This window comes from Leiobunum rupestre, chromosome 4 (genome assembly GCF_980474605.1).
Source record: "Leiobunum rupestre chromosome 4, qqLeiRupe1.1.hap1, whole genome shotgun sequence".
Lineage (NCBI taxonomy): Eukaryota > Metazoa > Arthropoda > Arachnida > Opiliones > Sclerosomatidae > Leiobunum > Leiobunum rupestre.
In genome coordinates this window covers 15,935,191-15,957,925 of record NC_143387.1, presented here as the reverse complement: position 1 = coordinate 15,957,925, position 22,735 = coordinate 15,935,191, and the positions used below count along the sequence as shown (strand labels likewise).

Here is a 22,735-nt window from a genome sequence, read left to right as displayed (position 1 = left end):
GGACCACCTTCAAACCCATCTCGTCGCTGAGAGGCGATACCATCGAGTTTAATATTCCTGGAAGCGGGCACGAGTACATTGATTTACCGCTTACGTACCTACTTGTTAAAGCTAAAATCGTCGCCGATGACGCGGGCAAAAGTTTATTACCGTCGGACGTTGTAGGGGGGTGTAACAATTTTTTGCACACGCTATTTAATCACGCGGAAGTTTACCTTAACGGAACCTTACTGTCTCCGTCAGCTTGTTCGTACGCTTATCGGGCGTACATTTAAACTTTGTTAAATTTTGACAAGGGTGCCAAAGCGTCCCATTTAACAGGCGCGCTGTGGTACAAGGATACCCCCGGCGAAATGAATTCGGTCACTGCCAACGAGGGTTTTAAACAGAGGAAAGGATTCACGGATCAGTCGAAAGAAATAGATTTAATTGGTCCGCTGTTTCTTGACGCGCTCAATGTCGAAAAATATTTAATTAATGGCGTAGATTTACGTATTAAACTATCGCGAAGTAAAGCGAGTTTTGCGTTAATGGGTACGCCGAAGCCCGGGGTTGACTATAAAATTATCATTACGGACGCGAGCTTGTTGGTACGTCGAGTACAAATTGCACCCAAAATACTTATCGCTCACGAAAACGCCTTGTCACGAGCAGCAGCAAAGTACGCTTTTACACGCACCGAAACTAAAATATTCACCATCAACTCGAATATCCGAAACACAGTTATTCCCAACGTATATTTGGGTACCCTCCCGGTTCGCTTGATTGTCGCGCTGGTGGATCACGAAGCCTACAATGGAACCCTGGCAAAAAAAAAAACCGTACGCTTTCGAACATCAAGATTTATCGAGTTTAGCTCTTTACGTGGATTCTGACGGTGTGGATTCGAAACCTATTACGCCAAACTACGACGCGGGACAATATATTCAAGCCTATCATACTTTATTCACGGGTAGCGGAATTCATTATAGAAACACCGGGATCGATATTTCCCGGGGAGATTATGCCGGGGGCTACGCTTTTTACGTTTTTCCAGCGTCACTGGTTGTAAATCTGGACCCCCACGATGAACCTGGCAGCCATTGGGTCGCGATTTACCTTGATAAATTAAAACGGGCTTCGTATTTTGACTCTTTGGCGCTACGGCCCATTTTGCCAGCCATTAAACTTTTTTTAAAACAAAATTCGAGAAAAATCACGCCCACCAAGCGGCGACTTCAATCGACAACGAGCGTCATTTGCGGACATTATTGCGTGATTTATATACGTCACCGATCAAAACGTAGAAGTCACCAAAGCTTCTTTAAGGGCTTTTCACGAAGAGACGTCAACAATGATATAATGGCCACTAGAAAATTTAACAACCTGTTACGTCATCATAAACGGAGTATAAATTCCCGTCGCGCGACTATACCCCGTTTTATTCATAACTAAACCCTCAGTATCGTGTCGGTGGCATGGCGAGAATGGCCGTTGTCGAATTTGACTTCCCCCCACCAGTGAATTGTCTCTAAACACCCGACAACCGTGTTCTTTGGAACGAAGTCTACTTTTCGCCGAATGGATTACCCAGAACCGCGCTGAAATAAACAGTTAAATACGATGTCCATTTTAATTTTTTTTTGTATCACACTATAATATTTTTTTGACTCGTCAAAGAAAAATAATTTTTGTAGTATATCTTCTTATAAAATTTTTTTGTAAAAATAAATATTTTTTATTATCTTATAAATCCGACTCGTTATTTCTCATTGCTCGCGTCATTTTTACCTCTCCGAGGGGACAAAGTCCCCTAGGAGGGGTTATACAACGACCGTGTCTGTCTGTGGGTGGGTCTGTGGGTGGGTCTGTGGGTGTGTCTGTCTGTCAGGACTGCGAACGCGTTCGCATTTTCGGTGCAAAGTGTAATCACTGCGTACGCAGTTTCTCAAAGGGTTGGCAAAACCACCGTGTGACGGTGAGCGTTAACGGATGCATTTGCGGTTTGGTTTGGATGGTGTTTTTTCGCTCACCGTCGTGACGGTTTGGTGTATTACGGTTTTTGTAATGTTTATGCGTAGGTTGTGAGTGTTGAATTTGTTGTGTTTGTGTTCTGATGGATGTGCATGTTGAGTCTGTTGTGTTTATATGGGCGTTTTCTCTCCAACTTCTTCTTAATGACTTTGGGACGGACCGAGTGCTGAGTGTAATGCTACCTCTCAACGTCCAATGGCAGGGTTTCCACCAGTTGTACACGGTATTCGTCTTAGTATCAATTTGCGATCGCATCGGGCGGGATTTGAACCCGAGACCTCCTGATTGACAGGCGGACGTTCTACCACAGAACCACCGACACTTGTTACGCCTTATTGAAAATTAGACCTTCAGCTTTATCGGAAGCGTATTTAATAGAGTACGAAATTTTGGTTTAATTGAAATAGAATTGAAATTGAAATTATTGCATCGAAGAAATTCTAATTTAGCGTTTCTCTATTGATTAAAAACAAATGCGCCACCCAGGTTTCGAACCCAGACCATTCGGCTTGGCAGTCGAGCGCTCTACCACAGAACCACCGATAGCTGCTTAGATTCACTGAAATTAAGACAGGCATCGTAAGCATAATAGGTAATAAAGTCTTTTTTTATTAATGAATTTATGAAGGCCTAATCTGGTATTTTTTAAAGGTTAAATCTTGTTTTAGCACAGTCAGCCGAGATTAGAGGGTTAAAGGGTAGACCCTGTGGGTGGTCCACTTTCTTAACGACCTATATATAGTTCTGTTAATTCAAAGGAGATAATTTAACGTTAATTGCTTTAAAAGCTGGCGGTTAGTCAAGTGGCTCTCTGTGCTTTGTTGATGGTAAGGTTTTTGCTTCTTGTAAATACATTTGGTGTGGATATTTGGATATCTACGATTTCTAACGCAGTCAATGATTTCTTGGGTGTGCGAGTCATTATATGATATTGGAAATTGGACGGCATTGGTCTTTTTCATGTGGTATGCGTCACAACGTCAACAGGAAGTGAACGAGTCGTCCACTACCAGATATCTACGGTATCTTCATCAAGGGCGAGTGTTGAAATAAAATGAGCGTTAAAGATGCGGCAAGTATTTCGTAAGCGAGTAATTCCAAAAAGCCTCTGTAGATATTTATTTCATTAAAATTTGCTTCGTATTATATTTAACTGATAAACTTGTTCTGTAAAAGGGTTTAATTCAATTGTGCATTGTTATAGTACGTCTAACTTACTGTTGTAACTACTTAACTTATGATATTCTGAATAAATTAAAATTGGTCGTTTCGTCTCAATTATTTTAATTATAATAAAAATTTTATACCGGGCGGGATAGAAATGGGTTAATATTTTTAACAAATAACTCTAAATTGCGGAGATATATCTTTAAGGGTTATCTCGAGAAATTAATACCACTAGGGACAATTCTTCCGAGGAGAGGTATATTTTGGCTTGCCAACTTGTTTAGATTACGTAATTAATAGTTCATTGTGTCCATTCATTCGCCCACGTTGGTAAAATATTATAAACGTATTTTAAAAATATTAAGTGTCAATTTACCAATGTAAAAATTACTTTATACGGTCACCTTTAAAAATAACAATGTATTCAATATAAAAACGTTTATTCACATTTTCTTTACAGCGGTTTTAATATTATGAATTTGATTAGTTTTACAATATTCTTGAAAATAAATCAGAGCAGCCATTTCCTTTTCAGTCGGCATTTTTAATTCGGCTGGCAGGTTAGATGTAGTTGACTCGGTTGATTCCATTGTGCCCCCGCGCTTTTTACATGCCCCAATAAGTTCGTTAAGATAATCGATAATTTTATCATCTGACATTTCCTCGGCCTCCGTGTAATGGAGCGATTCACTCTCATCACAATCACACGCCAGATCCGAATCTTCTTTCATTGTATTACACGATAAATGTGTCATTAAATGTTGTTTGAAACCTCTCACGGACCGGTATATTTCCGAGCATATCCAGCATTTCTTGGGTACACTAAGCGGAGACATCTTCCTCTTTCCCATAGCGGCTGGCTTATGAAAACCACAACGCATCTACGTAATCTTTACGTTTCATGGTGTAGATTACGTCATCTTTAGTGAGTCATTTTTAAATTACGTCATTTTTATAGATTACGTCATTTTTATAGATTACGTCATTTTTATAGATTACGTCATTTTTATAGATTACGTCATTTTTATAGATTACGTCATTTTTATAGATTACGTCATTTTGGTGGCTTAGACCCAGAAATATTATTCCGTAGCTCAAAGAGAATCGGGATGGCTAGAAACGTTCAAGCAATGGGACAACGTACACGTGAACAAGGAAGACTTGGCCCACGCCGGACTTTTCGCCGTAGACTCGGACGGCATAGTCGAATGTTACCGCTGCCACGGACAGTTAGGCAGTTGGGAAACCGGCGACGTACCCCAAACGGAACACGACAAATTTTATCCCAACTGTCCGTCACCCGCCGCTTTGGAGGGCCAAGATATCCCGCCATTCGAAAAATACATCTCCGGTGGACCCACAACCACCCCCGAGGGACCCGGCGACGACGTAATCGTAACTCTTACCATCAAACGCCTCGAGGTAGAACATTTAATGAAAATGCTCGTAAAAACGCTAATTTCAGATGGTTCGTTTCAACCCTTTGAGTGAACTTTGGTATATACCCTACGAAGATCGACGTAATTACCACGATATAAATAAAATACATTTCCAAAGACGTATTTTCAATGTAAATCGTATTATACAGCCTGTACTCGAAAAATATCTTAATAAAACCGTATAATTTGTATACACTCTGCTCTTTTTTTCCAAAAACACTTTTACCGATGACCGCCCGCTATTTTACGCTACCCTTAGGGGGCCGAAAGTGTTTGTCGGCGAAAACCAACTCGAATTGTGCATAACATCGTGTCACCACCATAGGGGCAGATAACCTATTGACCTAAAATGGGTTAACACCTGGGTTTTATGGGTTATAACATCGTAAATCAACCTCGTAAATCAGCTAACCTTTTGACCTAAAAATGGGTTACCACCTAGGGTAACATCGTAAATCAACCTCGTAAAACAGCTAACCTTTTGACCTGCCGAAAATGTACGCAAAATGGGGCCCCTACAGGGGCCCGTTTCACACCTATTTAATGGCTGTTTGCATCGTGTCCACACCGCCATAGATAACCTATTGACCTAACATCGTAAATCAGCTAACCTTTTGATCTAACCTTTTGACCCCGCCGAAAATGTACGCAAAATGGGGGCCCTACAGGGGCCCGTTTCACCCCCGTTTCCCCCGCCGGCAGGTGCCCCCTTATCGGTAGACGCACCCACTTATCTCTTTCCTATTCTCCCAATGATAAATTTCTTAATAATCGTCTGTCTCGGCAATGACCATATAAATCATTAATAATAATAATAATAATATTTATTTCGCAACACAAAGTTTTCAGGCAACCACAGAGGCAAAGCCTGTACAGGGTGGTTACCGAAACAGTACAAACAATTAAAATAAATAATTTTAAAAACAAATACACAATATAAATTATACCAGATATAAATTAAATTATAAATAAATAAATTAAGAATTTTGAAGAAACCAATCCGAAAAAAAGAACTCCTAGACCAAAGATCGAAAATGTTGAATTGAAAGAAAAGTAGCATACACCTTTTTGGTTTATTTTTCACGCATGCTCACAATGCGAAATGTTTCGTAGAAGCAGACGACTACCAGTCTACCATGGATAACAACGGGGATTTGGTTAAGTTAAATATTGAGAAATTGAAAGTTTTAAGCACGAATATGGGAATTATATTTAAAACTAAATGAAAAAAAAGCGATTATATTGACGAAATATTGAAAAAAACACGGGAGAACGAATCAAGCGGGAACCTTTTGTCGAGCTTCGATAGCCTAGAAAACTTAACACTTGGTGAAAATGTGTGCTTTAAAATTCAGTCGGATTCGGAGGATAGCGGTAACATTAGTAAACAAGTTAAGGAAGGCAATATATTAGAAAAACTAGAGGAGACAATTAAGTTTTTTCAAAGCTGTGATAAAACAATAGACTGCTTCTGCAAAAGGAAGGCTTCCACTCCTATAGCAAAATCTCCAAAAAAGAAAAAGTCAGAACTTTTGTTAGGTAATGGAATACACAAATGGTTTCAAGGTAAGTTAAATGTAATAAATAATTATTGATTGATTAACTGAATAACTTATAATTTTCTTTTCTTTCCGATTGACAGATTTATGTGGTAAAGATGCTCCCCAGCCGGACCAGATTTTAAACTGGAAGTCACGTCCTCATCCTTCTATTATTCCAGTTATTTCATCTACTGAAATTTACGTTTATATGGTACAACAAAAATCTGTAATTGACAACACTAGCAAAAAATATTTCAAAGGTTTTGAGAAAGCGGTGGCCCATCATCAAGCAAAAGACATTATCGGAGGGTTAGAAACTAGTCTCGTAAGTTATAGTCTTACCGATTTCTTAAACTTGGTAGACTGATAAAAGTTATAATTTTTTTTTATAAAATAGGTTTATGAGCAATTTTTGTACGTTAAATCAAGATGCTATCCTTCTATGAAGTCAGATAGCTATAGAGTCGTCGTTGTTCTAGATTCTTTAGATCGAACAATTTGTGGCGGGGGTTGTGAATGTGTGATTGGGTATAATTATTTGCATATACGTTTTAAAAAATTATCTGAGTCTCATTTAGTTTTCTAATAATTATTATATTACTTATATAAAAGTAAATCGGGATCATGCAGTCATGTTGGTGCCTTACTATTATATCTGGAAAGCTATTCCAAAATGGAAGATGATGACTTTGAAGTTGCGTGCACTTCTAAACCATGTTCTTGGAATGCACCCAAGACTAGAAAAATAGTTTTTAAACCCTTGAATGAGATAAGTTTCAACAAGCCAAAACTCTACTCCGAGAAAGACCAAAAACCACAATTGAAAAAGAAACTTATTCAACATTTGACCCAAGACATCCTGACGACCGAATCAGTGATCCACAGCGATTAAAACAACATATTTTGGAACTTCAGAAAATTTATCCTAAGACAGGAGCTATGCACTTTTGTAATTTTGATGACTCGGAAATCGATACACCAAATGCGAGTCTAGAAGTGGAAGTAGAAACCACAGTTCAACAAGATGAAGTTCAAAACACAAGACAACTTCTAATTGACCACCTAAATCAATATGTTTATAATCCTAGTAAGTTAACTATTTAGTGCTTTAGATAACCTGCATTTGAACTGACGTTAGTTTAACCAATGCTGAATTCAAGCTTTTATAAATCGAGACATAAAAGAAAATGTTCGAGAACTTTTTGTAAGGAATCAGGTCATAAGTCAAGAACTGGTAGATTTGATTGAAAATGCAACTAAAGAGCAGTCAAGCAACAACTTGTGGAAATCTTTAAGTCGTGGGAGGATTACTAGTTATTTATTTGGACAAATATTAGCTTGCCGAGAAAAAAATTTTCCTACGTCACTAGTCGATTCCATCTTAAACCCATCAAAATTAGACCGGTATGTATTATTTAATCCAAAGATTATTCGGTTTACTTCTATCTCTGTCTGGCCATTTGCTGATACTTGTATGGTAGATTTGTATTAAAATAGTCTGGTTTTTTCTTTGGAACTCTTAGAGTTAGGCCAGATTGCCTCCTTCAATATTAAGAGGTAGAAAATTGGAGCCCATAGCGAGGGCTGCATATGAAAATAAATTTAATTTTACTGTGGAAGCAAGTGGACTATCTTTAATGTCAGAATACTCATTCATTGGGGCAAGCGGTGATGGAATTGTAACAGATCCTGATGTAACTTCAAAGGGAGTCTTGGAAATCAAGGCACCAAGCTCACTAAAGGGAACGGATATTTCAAAAATGAAAATATCAATTATAGTTGACAGCTTTCCATCATTTTGCCTCAAGAAAGTAAATGGAGGAATAATGTTGGATAGAAAATCGCCATATTATGCTCAATTACAGGGTGAAATGGCAGTTAAAAATCTAGAATGGGCCGATTTTGTGCTTTACAATGAGTCTTTGGAAGATGGACTTTTTAAAGAAAGAATATTATTTGACAAAACTATTTTGGGAAACGAAACTTTTACCTAAAATTTTTCCTTTTCTCATAAATGAATTATAAAATTAATTAGTTTTAAAATTATATTTTATTCATGAAGGGTTGAAAAGATAAAAAATTTAAACAAGTTTGGAAAATGCATTAATGCCTTTTTACATTAGCGCTCAAATACCGTTTAAAAAATGCCCAACACTGCCTAAAACTAGTCTTTATGAATAAAGTCATTTACAATATTTAAACAAGTGGTTCATAAATGTTTGTTAAGTAGGAACACACAGAAAAAATATCATTTGACAATTTCGCCAATGTTATAGGCATAGTTCCATCAAATATATGAAATTTTTTAATCCTTGCAATAGCCCTTTCAACGTGAATTCTTAGTTCAGCAATTCTTCTAGTTTCAATAACTTCGCTTTCAGAAATTTGAGACTTATCTTTGAGGAAAGGTAGTATATTTAATCCGCACTTTTTTTCTTTCAGTAGGTCTTCAATCAAAAAGCCTTTGTCAGCCATAACATTGTCACCCTCATCTAATAGCAATATAAGGTTCGATTCTTTCGTTATAATTTTGTCGGACACTCTGCCACCCCAGGCTTCAGATACGAAAGATATCACACCTCCAGGAGTAATTCCAACTAAATATTTCAAAGTGTTATGGCTTTTATAACTAGAAAAGGTTTGATTTTGGGTTTCTAAAGATTTTGGTCGTTCTAAAAATATTTCTGAACAGTCTATGATTATTCTGGTATTTGGATATTTCAAGAAACACTGGGGCATGTATTTGTCAACCAAAGCTCTTGTCGGGAAAGGGAAGAGTTCACATAATTCTAACTTAATTAAATTTATCCAAGTAGCAAATATATGGGAAAACGTTGTAATTGAAATTTCGAACCCGTCAGCACTGCGACTTTGGACAGTTAAAAAGTGACTTCATCAGAGATAGACTAGTGGCTGGCATTCGCGATGGGAAATTATCCGAGCGCATGCAACTTCAAAGCGATTTGACCCTGGAACGTGCGGTGACTATGGCTAAACAATCTGACCAAGTTCAACAACAAAATCCTCAACTACGGGAGGTCGCAACTCCCACAAAGGTAGAAATCGACCGTATTCAGACACGAAAGCAAAAGAAAAATGACTTCTGGAAACAAAAATGTACAGGTAGAGGACAAATTCCAAAATATGGAAACAATGACACCAAGGCGAAATGTAGGCGATGCGGTAGCACAGTTCACGCGTTTAAAGATTGTCCGGCAGCGAAATGTAAATGTCACCATTGTAAGAAAATGGGACATTACGCTAAATGTTGCGAAAATCAGAGCTCCACGGTTAGAGAAGTTTACGAAAAGGGGGATGCGTACATCGGGACTATACGCACAAACGTTGCACCTATATTCACTGGGCGTTGGTCAGCGGTAGTCGGTATTCATAAAGCTACACTTCAAGGTTGACACTGGAGCCGATGTATCGTGCATTTCCGAAGATACATACAAACAATATTTGTCTGAAATACGTTTACGAGAACCAGAACGAAAGTTGGTCAACGCGAACAAAAGTGAAATGAACGCGATTGGTTATTTTTGGGAGAAATTCTACTATCGAGGGAAATCTAAAATGACGGAGGTTTACGTAATTCAAGGTCTTGGGCATTCGCTACTCGACGGTAACACCAGTGAGGCATTAGGAATCATAAAACGTACGGATGTTGAAGCTGTGGAGGAAACGGAGAAGAAAATGTCTTTCGATCCGAAGAAGCGTACCTAAAATTATTTGAAGGCTTGGGACGTGTAAAAATTCCATATAAAATTCGACTAAAATCTGACGCTATCCCATCTGCCCTAAACGCTCCACGACGAATTCCCATACCGATGCTTAAAGAAATTAAAGCTAACTTAGACAATATGGTCTTAATGGGCGTAATCGAACCCGTTGAAGAACCGACGGAATGCTGTGCGGGCCTTGTAACGGCCCCAAAACCTAACGGCACGATTAGGATGTGTGTTGATTACGTAATTTTAAACGGTTATATACTTAGAGAGTTTCATCCAATGCCGGCGACAGAAAACATTTTAGGACGACTTGGAAAAGCTAAATATTTCTTAAAAATGGTCGAAACTTTTGAAAACGTTTATAACTCCATTTGGACGGTACAAATACAAACGTCTTTCGTTTGGGATAAACGCCGCACCTGAATTTTTCCAAAAGAGAATGTCACAAATACTGGAAGGCCTCGACGGAGTTCAAATTAATTTGGATGATTTCCTCGTCTACGCGGACACCATAGAGGAACACGACGCGCGATTGCGTAAGGTTTTCAAACGTTTACAAGACGCGGGAGTTACGCTGAATTATTCCAAATGCGAATTCGGAGTCACCAAAGTAAAATATTTGGTACACGTCATTGATCATCAAGGCGTTCATATCGATGAGGACCGAATCCGAGCAATTAAAGAAATGGATAAACCAGAAACCGTATCGGAGTTGAGAAGTCTAATGGGAACGATAAACTACCTTGGACGGTTTATACCGCATTTAGCAAAGAAAGCGCGTCCTCTTAATGATCTGCTCAGCGAGAAAAAAGAGTTTACGTGGGGGTTGCCCCAAATCGAAGCGTTTGATCGTCTCAAATAGGAACTAGTCAAAGGACCCGTAGTGGCTTGGTTTGATCCAAATAAAGAAACGGTAATCACAGCCGATTCATCGTCATACGGAGTTGGGTCCGCGCTAAAACAGAAACAAGAAGATGGGACATATTTACCGGTTGCGTATGCTTCTAAAACGCTAACGTCGTACCAGAAAAACTGGGCGCAAATTGAAAAAGAAGGTTACGCTTTAGTATGGGCCTGCGAGCGTTTCAAAAACTTCATAACAGGAATTAAAGTACAACTCGAAACCAACCATAAACAGTTGGTGTCAAATTTCAAAACAAAGAATTTAGATGACTTGACACCGAAGCTACAACGTATTAGACTGAGGCTAGCCAGATACGTATACGATATCAAGCATGTACCAGGGAAAGAACTTGGAGTGGCTGACGTGTTATCTCGTAGACCACTGAAAGATTCGGAAACGGATGATGACTTGGAAGATAACATCATGTCATACGTTCAAATGGTCACGAAATACTTACCGGCGACTAATCGAAGGCTAAGCGAAATAATTCAAGCGCAAGCCGTAGACAGGGTTTGCTCGAAGCTAATTTACTTCAGCAGTCATGGATGGCCTACTATGGCAGAGTTACCTAATGATCTTAAGGACTACTGGCAACATAGAAACGATATTTCACTCAGTGAATGACTACTTATGTTTGGCCTAAGAATTGTTATACCCGCATCGATGAGAACAGATATATTAAACAAGATCCACGAAGGACACCTAGGGATAACTAAATGCAGAGCACAAGCGCGCGACGCTGTATGGTGGCCAGGATTGTCAGTGGACATTGAAAATCTAATAAAATATTGTCAAAAATGCGTAATGGAAACGAAGAACTATCACGAGCCATTACTGCCATCCGAATTCCCCACAAGGCCATGGCAGAAGATAGCGATGGATTTGCTCTTTCTAGAAAATCGCTGGTATCTCCTCGTCACAGATTACTACTCGAGATATCCAGAAATAGCGTTACTCAAAAGTTTAAAAGAAACTTAAGTGATCACTCATTCGAAGTCCATATTTTCACGACATGGGACCCCGGAGTTTGTCTACAGTGATAACGGGACACATTTTGGTCCACTATTAACGTCGGAGTTCACGAAATTTGCATTAGAGTGGGACTTCATCCACAAGACTTCAAGTCCTAGGTTCCCTCAAAGCAATGGCTTTATAGAAGCAGGCGTAAAAATAGTCAAGAGAAGTCTGAAAAAGAGTGACGATGGCTACAGAGCTAAGCAAAGCTACCGGGCTACACCATTAGCCAATGGCTTTACCCCTGCCGAGCTCCTTATGGGCCGACGAATTCGAACGTCTTTGCCTATAATACCAGATAAGTTAAATCAGAAACTTCCTGACAAACACCAACTTACCGATCGGGAAGAGCAACGAAGGGCACAGCAAAAGCAAAACTACGACCGCCAACACCGAGCACGACACCTCGACGAACTAAAAGACAATGAGAAAGTTTGGGTGGTAGATCTTCGCCGTTCGGGTACTATTGTAAAAAAGGCCCCAGAACCACGATCGTATATTGTGGACACAGGGAAAAGTACGGTGCGAAGAAACAGATTTCATTTGGTACCTCTTCGCCAAACTGACAATATTAACCGTTCAATTGACTACGATTTCCCTGATTTAAACCAACCAAGAGAATTACCCCGAAATGGTCCAGAACGATTAGACGCGGAATAGGAACCCCTAAGACCGGAACAGCGAAATCCTGTAGCTGCGGAAGACCAACAAGAGTTACCAAAAACTACAAGGAGTGGTAGAATTGTTCGTCCACCCAAAAAACTAAATCTTTAAATAAATTCTAATATTAAAATGACGCGATTTAAAACAAAAGTTTTTGGTTATTATTAAAATGTAATAAATCCGCTGTTTCAGTTTAAGAGGGAAGATGTATAATCAGTTTGAATTTGGTGCGCTTCAATGTATGACGCGCTCAATAGAGGCGCCACTTGCCGAAGTAAGGCAGACGTTTTTTTGGACATTAAATAGAACGTTTCATATTTACAATGCCTCGTAATTTATAATATTAAAATAAATAAATAACAGTTAGATAATAACACAAAGTTCGAGGTCGGACGGGAACGGTTGGCGGCGGTTTCAGTGGACGGAAATGGCTGGCGGCGGTGCGGGTTGGACGGGAACAGTTGGCAGCGTCAGAACTCGTTGTAGAAGCGGCATATATTTGACTCGGAGTCGGACTCGTTCTCCCTACCAAATAATATTTTATTTTATAAATCTGATCAGGAATTTGAGAAAAGTTCGAGGTCGGAAGTTATAGCGTCGTGGCTGGACGGGTACGGTTGGCGGTGGTGGCGGCTGGACGGGAGCGGCTGGCGGCATCAGAACTCATTGTAGAAGCGGCATATTAGACTCGGAGTCGGACTCGTTCTCCCTCCCAAATAATATTTTATTTTATAAATCTGATCAGGAATTTGAGAAAAGTTCGAGGTCGGAAGTTATAGCGTCGTGGCTGGACGGGAACGGTTAGCGGCGGTTGTGGCTGTACGGGAATGGCTTACGGCGTCAGAACTCGTTGTAGAAGCGGCATATATTAGACTCGGAGTCGGACTCGTTCTCCCTACCAAATAATATTTTATTTTATAAATCTGATCAGGAATTTGAGAAAAGTTCGAGGTAGGAAGTTATAGCGTCGTGGCTGGACGGGAACGGTTGGCGGAGAAGGCGTCTTGACGGGAATGGGTGGCGGCATCAGAACTCGTTGTAGAAGCGGCTTATGAGACTCGGAGTCGGACTCGTTCTCCCTACCAAATAATATTTTATTTTATAAGTCTGATCAGGAATTTGAGAAAAGTTCGAGGTCGGAAGTTATAGCGTCGTGGCTGGACGGGAACGGTTGGCGGAGAAGGCGGCAGGACTGAAATAGCTGGCGGTGGCTGGACGGGAACGGTTGGCGGAGAAGGCGGCAGGACTGAAATAGCTGGCGGTGGCTGGACGGGAACGGTTGGCGGCGGCTGTACGGGAATGGCTTACGGCGTCAGAACTCGTTGTAGAAGCGGCATATATTAGACTCGGAGTCGGACTCGTTCTCCCTACCAAATAATATTTTATTTTATAAATCTGATCAGGAATTTGAGAAAAGTTCGAGGTCGGAAGTTATAGCGTCGTGGCTGGACGGGAACGGTTGGCGGAGAAGGCGGCTTGACGGGAATGGCTGGCGGCATCAGAACTCGTTGTAGAAGCGGCTTATTAGACTCGGAGTCGGACTCGTTCTCCCTACCAAATAATATTTTATTTTATAAATCTGATCAGGAATTTGAGAAAAGTTCGAGGTCGGAAGTTATAGCGTCGTGGCTGGACGGGAACGGTTGGCGGAGAAGGCGGCTTGACGGGAATGGCTGGCGGCATCAGAACTCGTTGTAGAAGCGGCTTATTAGACACGGAGTCGGACTCGTTCTCCCTCCCAAATAATATTTTATTATATAAATCTGATCAGGAATTTGAGAAAAGTTCGAGGTTGGAAGTTATACCGTCGTGGCTGGACGGGAATTGTTGGCGGTGGTGGCGGCTGTACGGCAACGGCTGGCGGCAACTGTGACTGAATTAAGATTCCCACTGATTTAGATGAAGTCAGTTATATAATTATCTTAGTATTCATTAATTCTTTTAGAATATGTATTGGTAATTTATATTCCCTTTTATAAAATATCCAAAACGAATTGAATTAAATAAAACTTCGGCACGTAAAGTCCAGAAACTCTACAACATCTAACAAGTGCTGAATGTATGAAGTATTTTGAAGAAGCAAAACTTCAAATAGAAACGTTTTCCCGAGAAAAGGAAGTGTAAAAAAATTAAGGCCGGAGAAACCGAGAGAGAAAATTTTTAAGAAAACTGTTAAATCCGAGGGGCAGGTCACTTCCTTGATTAACGACGCACCTCTCGAAAGATTAAATCCGATTTAATCGTGATTATTTTGATTTAATCCGATTTAATCGTGATTATTTTGATTAAATTCAATTTAATCACGAATCTGTTGATTAAATCACGTTTAATCATGATTAGAATGTTTAAATCGTATTTAATCATGTTTAGAATGTTTAAATCTGATTTAATCATGATTAAATGAAAAAATCTGATTTAATCATGATTAAATGAAAAAATCTGATTAAAATAATTAAATCCCGATTGAAACGATTTAATAATGATTAGTATGATTAAATCGCGATTAGAAATTTGATTGAGAATCAGAATGATTATATTGGTGATTGGAATGATTACAATTGTGCGTGATTAGAACGAGCGGAATAGAATAATGTTACACGAAAAAAAGTCGTTCCTATTACAATGCTGAAAATCCTTAATTACTAAGCGGTGATAACAAGTGTAACTAAGCTGTGACAACTTGTTACAAAGCTGTGATGTTTTCGGATGTTTTAAATAAAATGCGATAAGTTTTTTTTTATCATTTCAATCAAATACATTTACGATAAAACCATCAATATTAATAATTAATATTAAATTATCGTACTTTAGTGTTGATTTTAATTATAAAATCTCGATTCGATCTGTTTAAATGATTTAATCCTGATTAGAATGATTAAATCTTGTTTAAATTATGATTAGATTGATTAAATCGTGATTAGATTTTCTAATCTTGATTACCCTGATTTAATCACGATTGCCCTGATTTAATCATTTTACTATGATTAAGACGCACCCAAAATGGAAGTGACCTGCCCTTCGTCTAAGCGTGGAAAACGATGCGCTACATGTTATTATCTTCAGAGTACGAGGAAAAAGAACGATGAAGGCCCAGAATTTTATATAACGCCACTGTGGTAAACTCTAACTTACCATTCAAATTAATTCTAATTGTTGTACAAAATGTCTTTATTTTCAACCTTCCTTCGAAAATTTTTTTCGATTTGATCAAAATTAGTTAATCGTAACCTACAAAAATATAGTGCATATCAACTTATCAATCATCATACATATTTTAATTGGGTACCATGGCAAAATAATAATAATAATAATTAACTAGGCTAATACCCTAGGTACCACTCCAGGACCAAGTCTTCTAGCGACTTTTAACCTTTAGTAACTACTAACTACAATTAAAATCAAAGGACATGCTACATACTTCATAGTTTGTAAACACTTAATTAAAATTTCAAGTTTTTAAATATATTTAAAACGCGAGGGAGCAGATCTTGGCAAAAGTGAAGAACAGCCCCCCCTCCTTTTTTGGTTTTTTATTTTCTTAGACGAAAGCCCAGTGTGTAAGGAGTACGAAGGTATTTTTTTTAGTTACCACAAATGAGAATTAGTGAAGTTAACGCATTTTGAAAACCGTCAATTTCAATGCATTTTCGACAATAGTTTAATGTGAGTGCTATACTTTTTCTCTCGAGATAGAGCAGGACACGTGAAATCAAAATTTATGTTTGTTGTGTACTAAGGAGTAATACTGAAAATGAAATTTGTAGTGGTAGTGTAGACTATACTTAACTCTTACAAATAAGGGATTTGGGAGGGAACTGGATATGTACCTCAAAGAACGGAATTTTTAAAAATGCAAAAAGTTTTAACCGCAATTTATTGTTTAAAAAGATATGATCAATGTAAAATTGTTACTTGCTAGCAATTTTTACAACGGGAAATACGACATATTTCGAGATTTGTTTGTCAGATCTTTTGTTACAAATTAAAAAATTGCATTTATATTAATTTTAAATCAATAATTATAAAATTAGTTAACTCAAAAATTCTAAACAGAAAAATCCATAAAGTTACTTACTTCAACTTTCTATAAGTCAGGGGAATTTATATATTATAATCGTTGGTGTAGGCATAGAGGAATAGCCCTGGAGTGGTATTGATAGTTCTGATTGGGCTAAGCACTGACATTCCTCTTCAGAAATCGCGTAAAGGGGGATGTAGAAACGGGGGGTATGTCGAGGTAGATTTTTATCTATTCATATATTCCAACGAAGGCAGCGCGATCTACCGGTTAGGTTTGAATTCTTTAAAAAGTCTACCTCAACTTTCCCCCCTTTTTTTCTCCCCCACCTCGAACTGGCACTACGCTGTCGGATTTAGCGCCTTCTTTCCTTTCCCCTCCTCTACTATTCCTCCATGGTGTAGGTCAAAAGTATATGAAATTAACACTAATGGCAAAAGTATACAAGAAAAAGATATTAGTACGTTCCTGTCTTGACAGCGCCAGCCATTCCAAACGTCCAACCGCAGTCATAGCCAGCCGTTCCCGTCCTGCCACCACCGCCGTAAGCCGTTGCCGTCCAAACATGATGCTATAACTTCCGACCTCGAACTTTTCTCAAATTCCTGATCAGATTTATAAAAGAAATATTATTTGGGAGGGATAATGAGTCCGACTTCGAGTCTAATAAGCCGCTTCTACAACGAGTTCTGAAACCGCCAGCCATTCCCGTCCATCCGCAGCCACAGCCAGCCGTTCCGTTTAGTCACAGCTGCCGCCAGCCATTCCGTTAAGCTGCAGCCGCAGCCAACCGTTCCGTCTAGCCACGACGCTATATCTTCGAACCTCGAACTTTTCTCTAATTCCTGATCAGATTTATAAAATTAAATATTATTTGGGAGGGAGAATGAGTCCGACTTCGAGTCTAATAAGCCGCTTCTACAACGAGTTGTGACGCCGCCAGCCATTCCCGTCCAGCCGCAACCGCAGCCCGCTGTTCTGCCCAGTCGCAGCTGCCACCAGCCGTTCCGTTCAGCCGCAGTCACAGCCATCCGTTGCCGTCCAGCTGCAGCCATGTGGTTAGAATTTATATACCGGTGCTCCAAGCCACCGCCAGCCGTTCCGTCTAACCGCAGCCGCTGGAAGTCTATCATCCTAATACCTTACGGCAGCGTCCACAGCCTGTACAGGTGAAAGAACAGTCAATACAGGTAGAGAACCCTACCGCTGACGGTCTCACCTTCGGCGCAAGCCGCTCAACCCAGCAGAAGGTTCAACTGCAGCCAACACCCTACCCACGTATGTAGAGAGCCGTATACCCTTCAGAAAGAGCTCCTAAAGGGGAACGACAGGTACATAGAGGCCCACGTTACCCGGCACAGTTGGCACCAGACACCCATTGTTGCCCCAAAAGGCCGGGAAACAGGACCTCATACGGAGCCCCACCGCCCGACAGCAGGCTACCCAATCCTTCGAGGTGGCCAGTTTGCCAGTACCCTCTCCGTTAGCCTGAGCCGAAACCCAGTTAACAGCCCTTTCCTGACCGAAGTCGGAGGATGACATAGGACCATTTGAACGGAGCTAACATCTCCTAGAGCGCCACCGCCCTTATGGGTTATCGCACAATCTGACCCATTAAGGGACAGCTGCCGCCGGCATCAGACTATTGTATTTATACACCCCGTGCACTGCCTAAGCATTACAGGGGCTTATCATCATTTGTCCTGGCCTAGCCACAGATCTGTATACGAAGTTAGGAGTCACTTCGTAAAAGACATACACAATTAAGTATATGCAAGAAAGTAAGCCCTCTCATTCCCTACATACCCAGTGTGTGACTTTATCCAAGTAAACGTGACCGGCATCACCATCCGTTGCAGCATCTTACGCATTTTATGGCATAAGCCACGATTGTTTTTATGATTGCTTATGGCATTAATAGCAAAAATACAATCCGTAAAAACCGTTTCAACATCACCTGGACGTTGACCTTGCGTCCTTAACCAGCAAATACTTTCATGTATTGCTAAGAACTCCAGAGAAAACGCATCTACCTTTTCATTATTGCAACTGACCACGTTATAGACCTCTACACCGTTCCTTTACACAACAAAAGCCACGCTGGCACCCCTACTGGACAACGAACCGTCATTAAACACCTCTACCCTATTGGTAGTTCTTTGATGTTTATAATTCCCTTACCCGCTGGGTGGTCCTCCCGTGGGTCACCTTGTAACTCCATCTCACAGTGCTTGCTGTCTTCTCTGAAACAGAAGGACCTGAATACAGCAGCTTCCTGACTCACCAGCAGGTCTAACGTTTGTATACCAGCAAGGACCCTTAGCGCATCGCTCGAGACAGTCAGGTAAGCACAAGTTATACGTAGGGAAGCAATTCTCTGCCGGCAGCCGTTCCCGTCCAGCCACGACTAAAGTTTTTGTCTGTATTGACCGGAAGTGGCTTACGAGTATTTGAAAGTCAACCGCACAGGTGGGGTAGTTTCTGAGAAACAGAGTTGCAGACATAAGATACGCTCCAAAAATTCAAAATTTGGCTACGTTAGGACAAGTGAAATACAAGTTTTCACTTAATTTCACGATGGTAGGGTGAACAAGTCAATCTCTCGTGGAATTACCCATAATATAGAGTTGATCAATACCTATCTAACGAAGATTCAATTGAAATTTCTTTATACACCGTTGATGAGCTATTTCCCTTTCGCGGCACGTTTTAAAAACGTCAATAGTGGCGTGAAGTGATCACCACTACCTCGAACATCATTTTAGAAAATAACAGCCTCTAAAAAAGCCGAGAAAATAGAGGAAGAAATATTTAATGTTACACTGAATAAATCAGCGAGTGAAATTATGGGTACAATTTGACCAACTTGTTTATATGGAGAACGACGCCTTCAAAATTCAGTTAGTGGCGACTTCTAGCAACGCGTATAAGGAATCTTTTCCACGCTATTCATTTTCCACAATATTCAGTTTCCACGCTATTCAGTTTCCACGATATTCAGTTTCCACGTTATTCAGTTTCCACGCTATTCAGTTTCCGCGCATTTCAGTTTCCACGTTATTCAGTTTCCACGCTATTCAGTTTCCACGTTATTCAATTTCCACGTTATTCAGGTTTTACTAACTTTTCCATGTAAATCAGGATGCACGTTATTCAGTTTCCACGTTATTCAGTCTGTCCAAGAGACTTTATCTTGTGTACAGATGCGTAGGTTTTCTATTTCTGTAGATTTATCATCTATATTAAAATCTTCAAAGCTTATATCGCTATAAGTATAGCTATGGAACTGTAGTGAAGTATTATATCGTTGCTGAAGAGTCAATGTATTTACAAATGTTTCCTAATATTCATCCTAGGGAAAAAGTATCCATAGAAATTTTGGTGACTGACAAGGGTTAGATCTTCTAATAAAGTTATATTACAATATCATTACTAACCTTTTTTTTTCTTCTTTTTTCGTTTCTATCCGCTCTTTGTTTTGCTAATTCGATTTTTGATTTAGGTATTATTCTACTTGATGGTATATTTAGTGAAAGTATCCAGTCCGGATCACCAGGCTCCCATCCTGGAAACCCAGAGTGAAAATGTCTGCTACAAATGCGCGAACTTGGTGTAGGATGCCAATTTTTCTATTAATTATTCTAGCCCAGAGGCGCGTTCTCTTTTTGGGAATTCAATGGAACCTAATTTCTGGGGTTCCGTAAATACTTTTGCAACCTACCACACTGCACCAAACCATCTTTAAAATAAGTATTGTTGTTTTGAAGTTTAAACCTAAATTTTCTCCATAGAAAACTGCTGGCCGCGATTTCTAAGATGGAGGGTCACGAAACAAGGGTGTATTTTGCGCATGCGCGATTTCAACCCCCTGCTCTTCCTCAATATTTGACTTCCTCTTTGCTATTACCATGAAGTTGCATTTTTTAATATTAAGGGAAATGTTGTAGGCCACACCCCAATTGAAAATACTAGTGATGTTATCTTACAAGTTCAAAAGATCCACGGAAGATCTAATTGCGAGAGATATATAGCTGTCATCCGCATACTGATATAGAGAACATTTTGAAGTCAACACAGACGGCAGATCAGACACAAAGATGTTGAAAAGTAATGGTCCCAAAATCGAACCTTGAGGCACTCCAGAACGCACTGGAAGGTACGTGCTGAATTCACCACGATAGGTCACTCGCTGAAAGCGATTGGATAAAAATCCCGAAGCCAAAGCAATACCTCTCCAGTAATCCCGATTCTTTGAAGTTTAAAAATTAGCCGCTTTTGGCAAACGGAGTCAAACGATACTACGTGAATGTCAGGTGGGTTACGCTCATCGAGAAAGGAAGACCACTCGTGGAAAGACTTCAGAAGCTGGTGCGTGCAAGAGCGATAATTTGAAACATCGTTACGCTTGCCCGACCCTTTGAAGACTGGCACAACATTAGCAAGCTTCCAACCAGAAGGCAGAGAAGACATTTTCACTATCGGGTCAATTATGGCAGGATAAATCAATTTAAAAAGCCTAGGTGTAAAACCATCCGGTCCACAGGCCGATCCATTCGTCAAACGTTTCAAGGCCAAAGCAACATCTGATACGTCAACAGAAGCGATGGAAAATGTTTTTTTTTCTGGTGTCGAAACGGATGGTAGAGTTAAGGCAGTGTCTGGCCTTGCTAAAGCTTCGGTAAAAGAATTCACCAAAGGCCTTAGCTATGGCCAAAGGACATGCTATTTGCCCATTCTTTACTTTAAACGAAGACGGTCGAGGGAGCTGGGACTTTGAAAGAACGAAAGTCCAAAACCTCTTAGGATAAGTAGCAATGGTATCATGCAAATTTGACACAAATATATTATATGCACATCTAGTCTTAGTTCTTAAAGTGTTGTTAAAATCCCGATACTTCTTCCAATCAAAATCTCTTCCCAACTTTTTGGCCTTCCTAAAAAGAGAATTCTTCACCTGGCTCGCGTGAACAAGATCAGCCGTAATCCAGGGTGGACGCTTCTTCCCATGAATGGTTATACTCGGAACATTGTCCCTGACGCATAAAGCCAAAGTTCCAAAGTTACATCAATATCACTTGAAGAAAAAACAATGTCCCAAGGAGCGTAGTACAAAGTGTCTGCAAGATCATTTTAAGACAGATCTTTGTAATTGAGAATAGTTCGATGAATTCTCTGAACGAAAGGCCGAGGTAAGTTCAGGCTTCCAGCAACCGCAAAGTTATCACAACCTGGTAGGCTGTCTCTAGTGTGAATCTCCGTGAGGAAACGTTGGTCATTTATGAAAACCAAGTCAAGGAAGTTATTTCCGCGTGTGGGATTTGTTACCGTCTGTTGAAGTCCAAGGCCAAACACCGTATCGCAAAAAATTTGCTCCTGGGCTGTACGAGAGGACGGATTCGACCAGTCAACATGTAGGTTAAAATCTCCCATTATGAAGAAAACATCGTGCGGTGGAAGAGTCACGTGTAAGAAACCGAGAAGGTTACTTACATCCTAAGGAATCGGAACACATTTTAAACTTTATTTTTGTTTCTGAAGGTAGTTTTGTTCGAATTTGAGACCCAAACCTTGCCCATATTTTGGTACGACCTTAAAGCAAAGAGTGTTTATGTAGGCTCAGGGGATTTTAGCGTATTTTACAATTGTTCTATTTCTGTAAAATGAATAGCATTGCTCTTCGATTAGGAAAGCCCCAAAATTTGTCATAATTTAGAAAAAAGGCTCCGTTGAAAATTCGTAGTTTTTAGGTTTGGCCCGAGGGGCAGTTCACTCCCATGATTAAATCTGCACTCTTGGTTGTTTAAATCTGATTAAATTTGATATCTGTAGCTTTGTCTGTATTAAATTTAATCCGATTAAATTTAATGTATGTAGCTTTGGCTGTATTAAATTTAATCCAATTTAATTTTTAACCTTGATTACTTCTGCACTCTACGAAGAAGTGAACTGCCCCTCGGTTTGGCCTCGGGTTTGGCCCCGTTGGGCGCATTTCATTTCGCCGTCTAGCTTACCTGCAAAAAGTTCCGATTCCTCGTCTGCTTTTATTTTTTGTTGACGTGCTTCGGTAAAGCTAAATTGTATCCAAAAAATTCCAAATTCGACTTCAAAGAAAAAAATGAGCAGAAATGTTTAAAAAAATTAAGACTCGATGCAATGAAGTGAATTAACGACTACAGGCCAGCTCTTGTTTTAAAGGAGTCGGATTCTACCTAACCTAACGTGTTATAGAATTTTAGGAACGTGTG

The 22,735-nt window shown here is 39.8% G+C and overlaps 1 protein-coding gene across 1 annotated transcript; it reads left to right on the top strand.

Annotated features, from left to right (window-relative positions):
* Nucleotides 1–11,592: 11,592 nt before the first annotated feature.
* LOC149946477 (uncharacterized) lies at nucleotides 11,593–12,469 on the top strand. Its single transcript, XM_090170777.1, has 2 exons — nucleotides 11,593–11,700; nucleotides 11,792–12,469. Exons 1-2 carry the CDS (start codon nucleotides 11,593–11,595, stop codon nucleotides 12,467–12,469), a joined length of 786 nt encoding a protein of 261 aa, XP_090026903.1.
* Nucleotides 12,470–22,735: the final 10,266 nt, after the last annotated feature.